Raw genomic sequence first — 14,897 nt, 5'->3', positions numbered from 1 at the left:
CTACATTTGAGCCTAAAATTTCTCTCGCTAAGCGAGGCATTTGTTAAGTGAGTGTTGCCCCACTCCAGGGTTTTTCTTGCCACACAGTTGTTGAGTTAGTCACTCGGTTGTGAAGTGAATCCAACTTCCTCATTGTCAGACGGTCGCTAAAGGCAATCCCATCACCCTGGCAACCGTCACAAAGGTGGACCAGTTGCCGAGCGTCTGAATGTTGGACCACGTGACCCTGGGGGAGGCCGCCACAGTCCTAAGTGGGAGAAACAGCCCTATGTCCCTTTTTTTCAGCGCCGTTGTAACTTTGAACGGTCGCTGAACAAAGTGTGTTGTAAAACCGAGCACCACCTGTACATGCTTTCGTTGGAGGATGCTGAGATTTTTATCCTTTGTTTGCCCCACAGCCTCAGCGCCTCCTTTCCTGCCTCACCCACTTTTGCCCCAGCGGTTTTGTCCCTTCTCTGAAGGGCAAATTCAGAATCAGAACAGAGCTGGGAGGGACCTTGGAGGTCATCTAGTCCAGCCCCCTGCTCAGGCAGGAGACCCTGTGCCATTTCAGACAAACGGCTGTCCAGTCTCTTCCAGCGTTTTTATTTAATCCCATTTATATCCCACCCTTCTCCGAAGACGCAGGGCAGCTTACAATCTAAGCACAAATCAATGTGCTTAGCAGTAGCCTTCATTCTATGTATATGCCTGCTTATTAGGGCTTTCGCCCCCCCCACAAGCGGCATTATTACAAAGTCAGCTTATTGCCCCCAACAATCTGGGTCCTCATTTTACCTACCTCGGAAGGATGGAAGGCTGAGTCAACCTTGAGCCTGGTGGGACTCGAACCTGCACTAATTGCAGGCAGCTGGGGTTACTTAAGGGGGCATTAGCCCACTGCTCCACCAAGGCTCTGGGTTGGACTAGAAGACCTCCAAGGTTCCTTTTTTTTTAATCCCATTTATATCCCGCCCTTCTCCGAAGACTCAGGGCGGCTTACAATTTTAAGCACAAATCAGTGTGCTTAGCAGTAGCCTTCATTCTATGTATATGCCTGCTTATTAGGGCTTTGCCCCCCCCCCCAGCGTCATTATTACAAAGTCAGCTTAATTGCCCCCAACAATCTGGGTCCTCATTTTACCTACCTGGGAAGGAGGGAAGGCTGAGTCAACCTTGAGCCTGGTGGGATGCGAACCTGCGCTAATGGCAGGCAGCTGGTGTTACTTAAGGAGGCATTAGCCCACTGCTCCACCAATGTTGGATGAATGGTGAATGTTGGAGCATTCACCACTTCTGGAGGCAGGTTGTTCCACTGGTTAATTGTCCTCACTGTCAGGAAGTTTCTCCTTAGTTCCAGGTTGCTTCTCTCCTTGGTTAGATTCCATCCGTTGCTTCTCGTCCTGCCTTCCGGTGCTTCGTCCTTTATTTATCTTTTATTTATTTTATTTTTTTTTATTTTAATTCCATTTATATCCCGCCCTTCTCCGAAGACTCAGGGCGGCTTACAAGCTTAGCAGTAGCCTTCATTCTATGTATATGCCTGCTTATTAGGGCTTTCACACACACACCCCCCAAGCGGCATTATTACAAAGTCAGCTTAATTGCCCCCAACAATTAATTAATTAATTAATTAATTAAGGGCTTCGTTCTGCTTTAGGCCACAGGGTGCCCCCGGCGAGAAGCGGCCACCGCTGCGTAGCCGACAATGCCAATCTCTACGTGTTTGGAGGATACAATCCTGACTACGACGAATCCGGAGGGCCGGAGAACGAGGATTACCCGCTCTTCCGGGAACTCTGGCGATACAACTTTGCTACCGGCACCTGGCACCAGATGGGCACCGAGGGCTACATGCCCCGAGAGCTGGCATCCATGTCGCGTAAGTCGGGCGAAGGATTTCAAGCGCGCCACGCTGATGGCGCCCTGGGATTTCGTCCTTCTCTTTTCCTTTCCTAACCTTTTTAGATCATTTTACTAGGCCATTTTTGCCTCGTTTTAGGGTACCCTGCTCACCCCCAGGCAGTTTGGCCTCTTAATGGAATACGTTCAATTAAGCACGTTCCTCTGTGCAAAAACTATGTTAGACTAAGATTGAGGATGAGACTATTAACGTCACGCGTGGCGTTGCAACGTCTCTGCAGGAGTGGCCCAAATTGTGGACACCTTTTGGGAAAAGTGTGCGGCAGAAATGCCACCTTTTGGTTAAGTTTCCACCCATTTTTCTACTAATTTCTTTATCACTGCAGCCTTGTTTGCTTAATAATACTATTTCACATCGCTTTCTGGGCGACCAGTCAACTCTTTGCACCGTTGCTTTAATTTTATTAAATTTTACGAGCTCACTAAACGAAAGGACACACACAAAAAAAGGCCCCAACCGACGTGATAGCGATCACATCACACACTGGCAAATGTCCTCCTCTCGGCTACAATACAGGACGTCGGTAACCGGATCCCGCTGTGATCTGATTGGCTCATTGCCAAAACAGGCTCTCTAAACGCTCCTGCTCATTGGCTACAATCGGATGCAGGAAAGCTACCCGAGATCAACCTGAGCAAGTTGCGCTTCCTTCCCCTGGCTATTTAGCTATAACCTTTCATAGAATAGAGATAATTGAACAAACCTGGTTGCGTTACATTCTTGATAAAATTATCTTTCCATTGATATATAATTTTTAAGGGGCTACTCCCCCAAAAAAGTGGTATTAGCCGTCAAACCCCCAAAATACACTTTCCCCCAAAAGGTTTCCACAATTTTGGCCACTGCTGTATGCTTGATTACAGGCAGTCCTTGACTTTCAACCGTTCATTTACTGACCGAAGTTACGTCGTCGGTGAAAAAAAGCAACATTAAGGTTTTTTTCACATTTCTGACGATTGTGGCATCCCCTGTGGTCATGTGATCAACATTCAGTCGCTTGGCAACCGACTCATATTTATGACGGTTGCAGCGTCACGAAGTCACATGATTCCGTTTTGTGACCTACCGACAAGCAAAGTCAAGGGGGAGGGAAGCCGGGTTTGCTTAACGACCGTGTTGCTAAATTAACGGCGGTGCTTCACTTAACGACCGCAGCAAGAAAAGTCGTAAAACGGGGCAGAGCCCACTTGACAAGTGCTTCACTGAGCGACAGAAGGTTTGGGTTCAGTTGTCATAAGTTGAGGACTGCCCGTCCTTTAGAGTCAAACTTGTACAGAAGCGTCTGTATTTAGACTTCCACCTTTGATTTAAAACTGTTAACTAAAACTGAAGTAAAATAACGGATGCTAGAAATATATTGCATTATATTCCAATTTTTTTGGCAGGGGTTGGGGGAAAAAAAATGCCCATCTGCGTTTTGCTTGACTTCTATGGGCATCTGAAAGCGTGCCGGCTTCCGCTTGGGCCCCAAATTCATTTCATTCGATGTGACCGCGGCACCGGATCACGTGTTCCCCTTTTTTTTTTTTTTTTTTTAAACGGACCTTCCGACAAGCCAAGTCAGCGGGTTGATTTAAACAGCCGTGTTTCGAATCGAACAACCTGCCGCGCTTCCCTTAACGACCCTGGCGAGAGAGGGCGTAAAGCAAGGCAAAACTCACTTAACAACCGGTTGGAAAGGTTGGGCTCCCTGGCGGTCGTAAGCCCGGGACCGAAGCCGTCTTTTGCGACCGAGCGTGGATCGCTTTCCTCCTTGCTTCTCTTGGGTCACCCAAGCCCCCGTTTTGTGTTGTCTTCTTTTGCAGTTGTGTTGCACGGCAATAACCTCCTGGTCTTTGGCGGCACGGGAATCCCCTTTGGGGAGAGCAACGGCAACGACGTTCACGTCTGCAACGTGAAGTACAAGCGGTGGGCCCTGTTTAACTGCCGGGGGAAGAAGCCGAACCGCATCTACGGACAGGTATGAGGCAGCCGCGGCCTTGCTTAGATAGGAGACGTTCCTTGAGGGATTAAATTTATACGCCTCCCATCTGACGATCGGCGAAATCAATGCATAATAACATTAAAAAAGTTAGGTTGGGGGAAAAAAAGGGGAAGTAAAGGAAGGCTTTGTCTCTTCTCTGAAGGACAAATTCAGAATCAGAATAGAACTGGAAAGGGACCTTGGAGGTCATCTAGTCGTCTATTCTAGTCATCTATTCTCCAAAGCACCCGAAGGCAGGACAAGAAGCGACGGAGGGAAACTCATCAAGGAGAGAAGCAACCTGGAACTAAGGAGAAACTTCCTGACAGTCAGAACAATTAACCAGTGGAACTCCTTGCCTCCAGAAGCTGTGAATGCTCCAACACTGGAAGTTTTTAAGAAAAGACTGGACAGCCATTTATCCGAAATGGTATAGGGTTTCCTGCCTGAGCAGGGGGTTGGACTAGATGACCTCCAAGGTCCCTCCCAACTTATTATTATTATTATTGTTAGTCCAACCCCCTGCTCAGGCAGGAAACCCTATATCATTTCAGACAAATGGCTGTCCAGTCTCCTCTTAAAAACTTCCAGTGTTGGAGCATTCACAGCTTCTGGAGGCAGGTTGTTCCACTGATTAATTGTTCTCACTGTCAGGAAATTCCTCCTTAATTCTAGGTTGCTTCTGTCCTTGATTATTTTCCATCCGTTGCTTCTTGTCCTGCCTTCAGGTGCTTTGGAGAATAGGTTGACCCCCCCCTTTTATGTGGCTACCCCTCAAATATTGGAGCAGTGCTGTCATGCCCCCCCCACCCCAGTCCTTCTTTTCTCTAGACCAGCCGTTCCCAAACCCTGCAGCCGTTGTTCGTATGTTTTAGTCTCCAGGCTTTTAATCTTAGTTGCTCATCTCTGTCCTTTCCCCGAAGTCTCACCATTATTTTTATTTATTTTTTGTAACGTGGGGACCAAACCTGAATGCGGGATTCCAGGTGTGGCCTCACTCAGGCTTTATCAAGCGGTACTAATACTTCCCGTGGTTTTTAATACAACCCAGGATTTTATTAGTTGTTTCGGCGGCGGCAGCTACACACGGCCGGCTCACGTTTAAGGGATGGTTTAAGGCGGGGGGGTGTCTTCAAACGTGGCCCTTTGATGACTGGTGGACTTCAGCTCCCAGAATTCCTCAGTCCACTAGTCATCAAAGGGACAAGTTCGAAGACCCCTGGCTTCTATGGTCCATGCTGGCTGAGGGATTCTGGGAGTTGAAGTCCACCAGTCATCAAAGGGCCAGGTTTGAAGACCCCTGGCATATATGGTCCATGCTGGCTGAGGGATTCTGGGAGTTGAAGTCCACCAGTCATCAAAGGGCCAGGTTTGAAGACCCCTGGCTTCTATGGTCCATGCTGGCTGAGGGATTCTGGGAGTTGAAGTCCACCAGTCATCAAAGGGCCAGGTTTGAAGACCCCTGGCATATATGGTCCATGCTGGCTGAGGGATTCTGGGAGTTGAAGTCCACCAGTCATCAAAGGGCCAGGTTTGAAGACCCCTGGCTTCTATGGTCCATGCTGGCTGAGGGATTCTGGGAGTTGAAGTCCACCAGTCATCAAAGGGCCAGGTTTGAAGACCCCTGGCTTCTATGGTCCATGCTGGCTGAGGGATTCTGGGAGTTGAAGTCCACCAGTCATCAAAGGGCTAGGTTTGAAGACCTCTGGTTTAAGGAATCCTGGTTTCCCCTTATGCACCTTACCTGAAACCCAAGATATTTGCACATGACCCCCGTCTTTTCTCTCCGTCAGGCGATGGCCATCATTAGCGGGTCTCTATACGTCTTTGGAGGGACGACCGGCTACATCTACAGCACCGACCTGCATAAGCTGGACCTCAACACCAGAGAGTGGACACAGCTCAAGCCAAACAACCTCCATTGTGACATGCCAGAGGAAAGGTCAGCTGGGCCAAAGTCCACGGTCCAGGGGCTCTCTTGTGCCCAAAAATGTCTTCTGGAAGGAACGACAAGGCGCCCCTCTTTTTAAAAACAAAACAAAAAACACACCCCCTCATTGCGCACGGTTGAAACTAGTTATATATTTTCAACAAAACCACAAGTAATGTCATTTATCTACCCGTTTTATCGCTTACATTTATACGTCTCCAGTCTCGCTATCCAGGGACCGCGTACGGCTTACAATGCCACATATATATATATATATATATATATATATATATATATATATATATATATATATATATATATATATATATATATATGTTTGTTTTCTGAGGTTTTCGCGAGTGTTTGTATGTGGATCTTTGGTTATTCGGGTTTTTCCCTGCGTAGAACTAAAGGTGTAGGAGCAACGTTTCGACGGAATCCCATCCGTCATCATCAGGCAGAATCCGTCGAAACGTTGCTCCTAACCCTAACCCACTATAAAAACATGGCACCACCACAAACACGAAGCCGAACAAAAGCAGCACAACTCACCAGCTCAGGTCTAAGGCTGGCAGCTGAGACCAGCCCATCCACTCAGAACACCCCCCCACCCAATCAGAACACACCCACCATTCAAAACACTCCCACCCAATCAGAACACACTTAATCCCCCACCCAATCAGAGCACACCTCCACCCACAGAACACACCCCCTCTGGCAGTTTAAAAAAGAGGAACAAACAGCCACTACCACATGCTTCTCCCAGAAGAAGGAAGCTGAAGCCACCAGCCTGATGATGACGGATGGGATTCCGTTGAAACGTTGCTCCTACACCTTTAGTTCTACACGGGAAAAAACCCGAATAACCAAGGATCCATATACAGGCACCCGCGAAAACCTCAGAAAACATATATATATATATATATATATATATATATATATATATATATATATATATATATATATATATATGTGTGTGTGTGTGTGTGTGTGTGTGTGTGTGTGTGAGAGAGAGAGAGAGAGAGAGAGAGAGAGAGAGAGAGAGAGAGAGAGAGAGAGAGAGAGAGAGAGTGTCAGGGCGGTGTGTGGTGGTTAGAACGCGGTACAGGCAAGTCCTCGACTTAACGGCCACAATTGAGTTCAAAATTTCCATGGGCTAAGGGAAACATTGGTCTAAGTGAGTTTTGCCCCTTTTTACGACCTTGCTTGCCCGAGTTGTTCAGCTAGTAACTTGGTCGTTAAGTGAATCTGGCTTTCCCCGTTGGCTTTGCTTGTTAGAAGGTTGCAAAAGGGGGATCAGGTGACACACACACACACACACACACACACACACACACACACACGGGACACTGCGACGGTCGTCATTACGAGTCAGCTGCCAAGCGTGCGAATTTTGATCACGTCGTCACGGGGCTGCTGTAAAGGTCGTAAGTGTGAAAAACGGCCCTAAGTCCCTATTTTCAGCGCCGTCGTGACTTTATAAAGGGTCACTAAATGAACTCTTGCAAGTCGAGGACAGCCTGTATCGCAAGCAAACTCTGCCCGCCGTCGGGAGTTCGATCCTGACCGGCTCCAGGACTTTTCAGCCGCCCATCCTTCCCGAGGTCGGTAAATTGAGGACCCAGATTGTTGGGGGGGGGGGAAATTGGTATTTAATAGGCTGAATGACATATTTGAGAAATGCAGATTTATTTCCTATTGCCCCTTTTTATTACCGCCCCCAGCCCCTTTCGTTTCTTGGGCAACGAAACCTCCTCACGGTGAAACGGGCAGCAAACAAATGCCATAATAAATAAAGAAGGAAATGCAGTGTTGTAAAATGTTAATATTGTCTCTGGCTCTGTCCTTTCAGGTACAGGCACGAAATCGCGCACGACGGGCAGAGAATTTACATCTTGGGAGGTGGGACTTCCTGGACGGCCTATTCCTTGGAGAAGGTGATCTGTTCAAAGCCTTCCTTCCTGCCTTCCTTCCTTCCTGCCTTCCTTCCTTCTTTCTCTTCTCCTTCCTTCCTCCCTCCCTCCCTCCCTCCCTCCCTCCCTCCCTCCCTTCCTTCCTTCCTTCCTTCCTTCCTTCCTTCCTTCCTTCCTCTTGCTTTCTGGCTTTTCTATAGCCGCCCAACCACTGCACCTGTTGTAAATACGAGTCAGTGGCCAAGCATCTGAATTTGGATCATGTGAGTTTGGGGAATGCTGCAATGGTTGTAAATGTGAAAAACTGTCTTAAGTCAGTCAGTCAATCAGAACAGAGCTGGAAGGGACCTTGGAGGTCATTTAGTCCAGCCCCCCCCCTCAAACAGGAGACCCTATGCCATTTCAGACAAACGGCTGTCCAGTCTCTTCTTAAAAACCTCCAGCGATAGAGCGCCCACCATTTCTGGTGGCGAGCTGTTCCACTGGCTAATTGTCCTCACTGTCAGGACGTTTCTCCTTAATTCCAGGCTGCTTCTCTCCTGGATGAGTTTCCATCCGTTGCTTCTTGTCGTACCTTCAAATGGCCACTAAACAAACGGGTGAATGCCCTCAGAAAGAGGGCTAGTGGAAGACACAGCCTTGTTGGTTGGGGACAAACAGGTGACAAAGCACCTCTGGCTACCTTGTGACAACCCCTTGGGCAGCTGCTGGTGCCGGGCAGCACAGACAAAATAAACAGCCAACAACCTCCAAGCCAGCCAGCCACACTCCCCAATGAGCATCTAAAAAGCCACATGTAATAGGCACCGTAAATGCCACACAGAACTGCACCCCACACTCTGCTAGAGAGAATTTCCGTGGGGGTTCTCCATCTTCCAGGCCCAGGTGCTTTTTTCAGGAAGCAGCTGGCCCTTCTTGCTTTTCCGTGAAGGCGTTTCGCTTCTCATCCCAGAAGCTTCTTCGGCTCTGACTGGATGGTGGGGGAAACGGGAGGATTTATACTCCTTGCAGACCGCTGGTCATTTGCCTTCTTTTAGAGGGTCGTTGAGGCCACCTGGAGGTTTGTCTGTGTCCTCGGGCTCACCTGAGTGGTTCAAATGGGTGCTCCAACCCTTTCAGCGGTTCCAAGAAGGCTCCACACACCCCTTGCACCACTCAGATGAGCCCGAGGACACAAGACAAACCTCCAAGTGGCCTCAACGACCCTCTCAAAGGATGCAAATGACCAGCTCTCTGCAAGGAGTATAAATCCTCCCCTTCCCCACCATCCATTCAGAACCTGAAGAAGCTTCTGGGATGAGAAGGGAAACGTCTTCAAAGGAAAACAAGAAAGTCCAGCTGCCTCTTGAAAAAAGCAGCTTTGGGCCTGCTAGAGAGACGTTCCTTGAGGATGGGCTCCAGCACAAGTCCAAAAGCTGGGAAGGCTAGAGCTTTTGCTCCCAGTGACTGATCCAGGTCGGATCCTGCAACCTTTCGACATCTTGTCGGAGAAGAGGCGGCTTGTCCCGAGGGAGTACTCAGCCTTTACTACTGCTTTACGGCCTCCATTGGCCTGCGATTGTAACTGAACGTGTTTTCTCTCTGGCTTTTAAGATTCACGCCTACAATCTGGAAACCAACACGTGGGAGGAAATCCCCACCAAGCCTCATAAGAAGAAAGGTAGGCGTGTTGTCACCTGTGCTCTCACCTGGTGGGGAGGGCAGGGCCCCGTTGAAGCCCAGAGGAGGAGGAGGAGGGAGGGTCAGAGCCTTGCAAATCGAGATGCAGAAGCATCCTTCCCACGCATCCACTCTTCCCATTTTAGTTTTAAAAAAACAAATCCCCATTTATCTGTGTAGCTGTGGGGTCCTTGGTGCTCTCTGAGGTTGGTGGTTTCCTTGCAGACGTTTCATGACCCAGCTAGGGAACGTCCTCAGTGCTAGAATGGGGGAAGGGGGGTTCATGGGGAGGAGGAAGAGAAGAGGAAAATGGATTGAAGGGGAGGAAGAATGGAGGAGTAGAAGAACTGAGGGGTCCTTGGTGCTCTCTGAGCTGGGTGGTTTCCTTGCAGATGTTTCATCACCCAACTAGGTAACAACATCAGGGCTAGAAAGGAGTGGAAAGGAGAAGGAAGGAAGGAGGGAGGGAAGGAAGGAAGGAAGGAAAGAGAAGAACGAGAAGAACTGTGGGGTCCTTGGTGCTCTCTGAGCTTGGTTGGTTCTTGCAGATGTTTCATGACCCAACAAGGGAACATCATCAGGGCTAGGAAGGAGTGGAAAGGAGAAGGAAGGAAGGAAGGAAGGAAGGAAGGAAGGAAGAAAGAAAGAAAGAAAGAAAGAAAGAAAGAAAGAAAGAAAGAAAGAAAGAAAGAAAGAAAGAAAGAAGAATTGTGGGGTTCTTGGTGCTCTCTGAGCTTGGTTGGTTCTTGCAGATGTTTCATGACCCAACTAGGGAACATCATCAGGGCTAGGAAAGAGTGGAAAGGAGAAGGAAGGAAGGAAGGAAGGAAGGAAGGGAGGGAGGGAGGGAAAGGAAAGGAAAGGAAAGGAAAGGAAAGGAAAGGAAAGGAAAGGAAAGGAAAGGAAAGGAAAGGAAAGGAAAGGAAAGGAAAAGAACTGTGGCGTCCTTGGTGCTCTCTGAGCTGGGTGGTTTCCTTGCAGACATTTCATGACCCAACTAGGGAACATCATCAGGGCTAGGAAAGAGTGGAAAGGAGAAGGAAGGAAGGAAGGAAGGAAGGAAGGAAGGAAGGAAGGAAGGAAGGAAGTAAAGGAGAAGAACTGTGGGGTCCTCGGTGCTCTCTGAGCTTGGTTGGTTCTTGCAGACGTTTCATGACCCAACTAGGGAACATCATCAGGGCTAGGAGGGAGGGAGGTTTGCTTTCTATATACAGGTGGCTGCTTAAACAGAGCAAACCCGACTCCTTCTAGCACTGAGGATGTTACCTCAGAGAGTACCAAGGACCCCACAGTCTTCCTCCTCCTCCTTCCCACAAACCCCACTCCCTCCTAGCAATGAGGATGTTTGGGTAATGAAACCTCTGCAGAAAAACCCCACCAAGCTGAGGGGGCACGAAGGTCCCCACGGTTCAACCCACGAGGCTAGGTAAGTATATATATTCCCTTTATTTGTGCAGCTATCAGAAATTAAAGCTGAAACCATGAATTTATTTACCTTATTTCTGAGAACAACTTTTGCAACATAGCTGGATATACAACAACTCTTTGTGGCTAATCGTTTATTATTCTGCAATAAAAATAACACTTTATAAAAAAAACCATAAAGCGTGTTTTATAGTGTCGTTATAAAATGTTTCATAAAATGCTTGATGAAAAATGTAGGTTTAGCCTCTTGGTGAAAATTTGACATGTCAGATTCTTTCCCCCCCCCCCCAATTATTAATTCAGAATTGAAAACGAATTATTCCAACTGCTTTGTTATCTAATAAATTTGATGCCTAGAATCTTATCCCTCTTTCCAAAACACTGTCTGCTGCATAAATAGGCTTTATTTAGGCTAGCTATTAATTCAGAGTAATTTCTACATACATTTCAAGCTGATGCTGGTGGTCTGTTCCAGTTTTTTTTAACTCTTTTGCTTCTACTACATCAATTAAGCTTTCCTGATGTCTATAATAAGAGTTTTCAAAATCGTGTTTTAGAGAAATAGGAAATTTTCTGTCGTGCCACTCTACTTTTCTATTGGTAAAGATGGGGACGTTGCGATGTTGTCGAGCAGAGATGTCTAACCTTGACAACTTTTAAGACTTTAGACCAGGGGTCGGCAACCTCGGCTCTTTTATGACTCGTGGACTCCAACTCCCAGAATTCCTGAGCCAGCATAGCTGGCTCAGGAATTCTGGGAGTTGAAGTCCACGAGTCATAAAAGAGCCGAGGTTGCCGACCCCTGCTTTAGACCTTCAACTCCCAGAATTCCCTAGCCATCCCCCCATGCTGGCTGGGGAATTCTGGGAGTTGAAGTCCACAAGTCTTAAAAGTTGCCTCGGTGGGACAACCGTCGTTGTACAGTTTTGCAAATTCTTAAGATGGGGGCTGATCGTCAGTCAAAGAAACATCTCTTGGATCAAATAACTGACATTCAGGCTTTTGACCCACAGATTATCCTGCAGCCCGAAGATGTCATAGTTGTGTACAGATAAAAAATGGTATGAAATAGCTAACTTTGGGACAGGTGCAAGAACAGAATTTCCCATTTTGGGTGGGGGGAATTCTGATGGTTTTACGTTGTGTACTTTATATTTTTTTTTATTTATTCATCCCGCCTTTATTTTTTTATTTTTATAAAGCTCGGAAAGATATTTAATCTTTCTGCTTCCTCCTCTTTTCCCAACAACAACCCTGTAAGGTGGGTTGGGCTGAAAGAGACAGACTGGGCCAAAGTCACTCAGCCGGCTTTCATGGCTAAGGCGGGACTAGAACTCACAGTCTCCTGGTGATTGTCCCAAAGCCACCCAGCCGGCTTTCATGTCTAAGGCAGGATTAGAACTCCTCGTCTCCTGGTGATTGGGCCAAAATTACTCAGCCGGCTTTCATGGCTAAGGCGGGACTAGAACTCACAGTCTCCTAGTGATTGGCCCAAAGCCACCCAGCCGGCTTTCATGTCTAAGGCGGGATTAGAACTCCTCGTCTCCTGGTGATTGGGCCAAAATTACTCAGCCGGCTTTCATGGCTAAGGCGGGACTAGAACTCACTGTCTCCTAGTGATTGGCCCAAAGCCACCCAGCCGGCTTTCATGGCTAAGGCGGGACTAGAACTCCTCGTCTCCTGGTGATTGGGCCAAAATTACTCAGCCGGCTTTCATGGCTAAGGCGGGACTAGAACTCACTGTCTCCTAGTGATTGGCCCAAAGCCACCCAGCCGGCTTTCATGGCTAAGGTGGGACTAGAACTCACCGTCTCCTGGTGATTGGGCCAAAGCCACCCAGCTGGCTTCCATGCCTAAGGTGGGACTAGAACTCTCCGTCTCCTGGTGATGGGCCCAAAGTCACACACACACACCCCGGCTTCCATGCCTGAGGCGGGACTAGAATGCATGCTGACTGGGAAATGGACGGGGCATGAATCGGGCAACCCTATCCTAAGGTTGCCAATGAGAGGAGCCCTTCGGAACGCTAATTTCTCGTCCCATAATTGACATATTGATGGGGGGGGTGGGAAAACCCCTCCCGTCTTCTCTCAGATGTCTTCGTCTGCGGCGGATACAACGGCGAGGTGATCTTGGGCGACATCTGGAGACTGAGCCTGCAGACCTTCCAGTGGGTGAAGCTGCCCGCCCTGATGCCTGAGCCCGTTTATTTCCACTGCGCTGCTGTGACTCCGGTAAGAGGTTACCCCCAACCCCCGGGGAAGGCAATCACACATTCACCCCTTGGTGGGCTCTCCAGACCCGCTGGCCATACCGGGTCCTCGGAGCCTTTGGGGAAACCAAAGTGGGGGCTGATCTTACCTCTGCAGGGGTGGTGTTTCACAGGGAAGGAGCCACCACGGAGAAGGCCCTTCTTCTGGGTCCCCCCAGGTGGACCTGCTCAAGAGAAGGGAGCCATAAAACATCCCCTGCCTCCCTGCTCTGGTGGGTCGGGTGGATATAAGTGGGAAAGGACGGTCCTTCAAACAACAGGGAGCCACCACAGAGAAGGCCCTTCTTCTGGGTCCCCCCAGGTGGACCTCCTCAAGAGAGGGGACCCCTGACCCCCCCCTTGCCCTGATGGACCTGGGAAAAGACAGCCCTTCAAAAAACCTGGCCTCGGGCCACGGAGGGTGAATGGGACATCCGTGGCCCCACAGGCTTGTACCCAGGCCTGTAAGTCTCCACACCTTATAGACCAGTGCTTTTCAACCTTGGCAACTTCAAACTCCCAGAATTCACGGCTGGCTGGGGAATTCTGGGAGTTGAAGTCCACACATCTTAAAAAGTGTCCAGATTGGGAAACGCTGCTTTAGACCCTCACAGTTTCCATTCCTGGGCAGCTAATACAACTGCAGAATGCCAAATAGGTTTTATATATATAAGAGCCTTGGTGGAGCAGTGGGCTAATGCCTCCTTAAGTAACACCAGCTGCCTGCAATTAGTGCAGGTTCGAGTCCCACCAGGCTCAAGGTTGACTCAGCCTTCCATCCTTCTGAGGTAGGTAAAATGAGGACCCAGATTGTTGGGGGCAAGAAGCTGACTTTGTAAAAATGCCACTTGGGGGGGGGGGCGAAAGCCCTAATAAGCAGGCATATACATAGAATGAAGGCTATTGCTAAGCTTGTAAGCCGCCCTGAGTCTTCGGAGAAGGGCGGGATATAAATGGGATTAAAATTAAATTAAATTAAATTAATTATACTGTATTGTATTGTATTTATATTTTATTATATTACATTACATTTATATACATATGCGCACACACATAAACACATATCTATAAACACATGTACATATACATATACACATACATATATATACACTGTATGTATGTATATACATATGTATATACATATGTATATATATATATATATGTATGTGTATATATATATATAAGGGATGCGGTGGCTCAGTGGGTTAGGACGCTGAGCTTGTCGATCAGAAGGTCGGCAGTTTGGCGGGTCGAATCCCGAGTGCCGTGTAACAGAGTGAGCGCCTGTTACTCGTCCTAGCTTCTGCCAACCTAGCAGTTCGAATGCACATAAAAATGCAAGTAGAAAAATAGGGACCACTACGGTGGGAAGGTAACAGCGTTCCGTGCGCCTTTGGCGTCTAGTCATGCCGGCCACATGACCACGGAGACGTCCTCGGACAAGCGCTGGCTCTTCGGCTTTGAAACGGAGATGAGCACCGGCCCCTAGAGTCGGAAATGACTAGCACGCATGTGCGGGGGAACCTTTACCTTTTATATATATATATAAGGAAGCAGAAGCCTCCAGCCTGATGATGACGGATGGGATTCCGTCGAAACGTCGCCCCTACACCTTTACTTCTACGCAGGAAAAAACCCGAATAACCAAAGATCCACATACGAACACCCGCGGAAACCTCAGAAAACATATATATATATATATATATGGATCCTTGGTTTTTCGGGTTTTTCCCCGCGTAGAATTAAAGGTGTAGGCGCAACGTTTCGACGGAATCCCATCCGTCATCATCAGGCTTCTGCTTCTGTGTCACATGCTTCTCCCAGAAGAAGGAAGCAGAAGCCTGATGATGACG

At 48.2% G+C, this 14,897-nt stretch overlaps 1 protein-coding gene across 2 annotated transcripts in view; it reads left to right on the top strand.

Annotated features, from left to right (window-relative positions):
* KLHDC10 (kelch domain containing 10) overlaps positions 1-14,897 on the top strand; it is a 331,421-nt gene that overhangs the window by 4,203 nt on the left and 312,321 nt on the right. Inside the window, exons 2-8 of one of the 2 annotated variants that reach the window (XM_083366137.1) lie at positions 1,640-1,861; positions 3,709-3,863; positions 5,660-5,808; positions 7,649-7,733; positions 9,303-9,369; positions 11,807-11,854; positions 12,888-13,027. In XM_083366137.1, coding sequence (XP_083222263.1) covers positions 1,640-1,861; positions 3,709-3,863; positions 5,660-5,808; positions 7,649-7,733; positions 9,303-9,369; positions 11,807-11,854; positions 12,888-13,027 — 866 coding nt within the window. Of the gene's footprint in view, positions 1-1,639; positions 1,862-3,708; positions 3,864-5,659; positions 5,809-7,648; positions 7,734-9,302; positions 9,806-11,806; positions 11,855-12,887; positions 13,028-14,897 lie in introns of both variants that reach the window. The other variant, XR_014492906.1, reaches the window with a different exon arrangement.

This window comes from Vipera ursinii, assembly GCF_947247035.1.
Source record: "Vipera ursinii genome assembly, chromosome: 6".
In the NCBI taxonomy this organism is placed as follows: domain Eukaryota; kingdom Metazoa; phylum Chordata; class Lepidosauria; order Squamata; family Viperidae; genus Vipera; species Vipera ursinii.
Note: the sequence above shows the minus strand (reverse complement) of the source record. Positions and strands in the feature narration are given on the sequence as shown.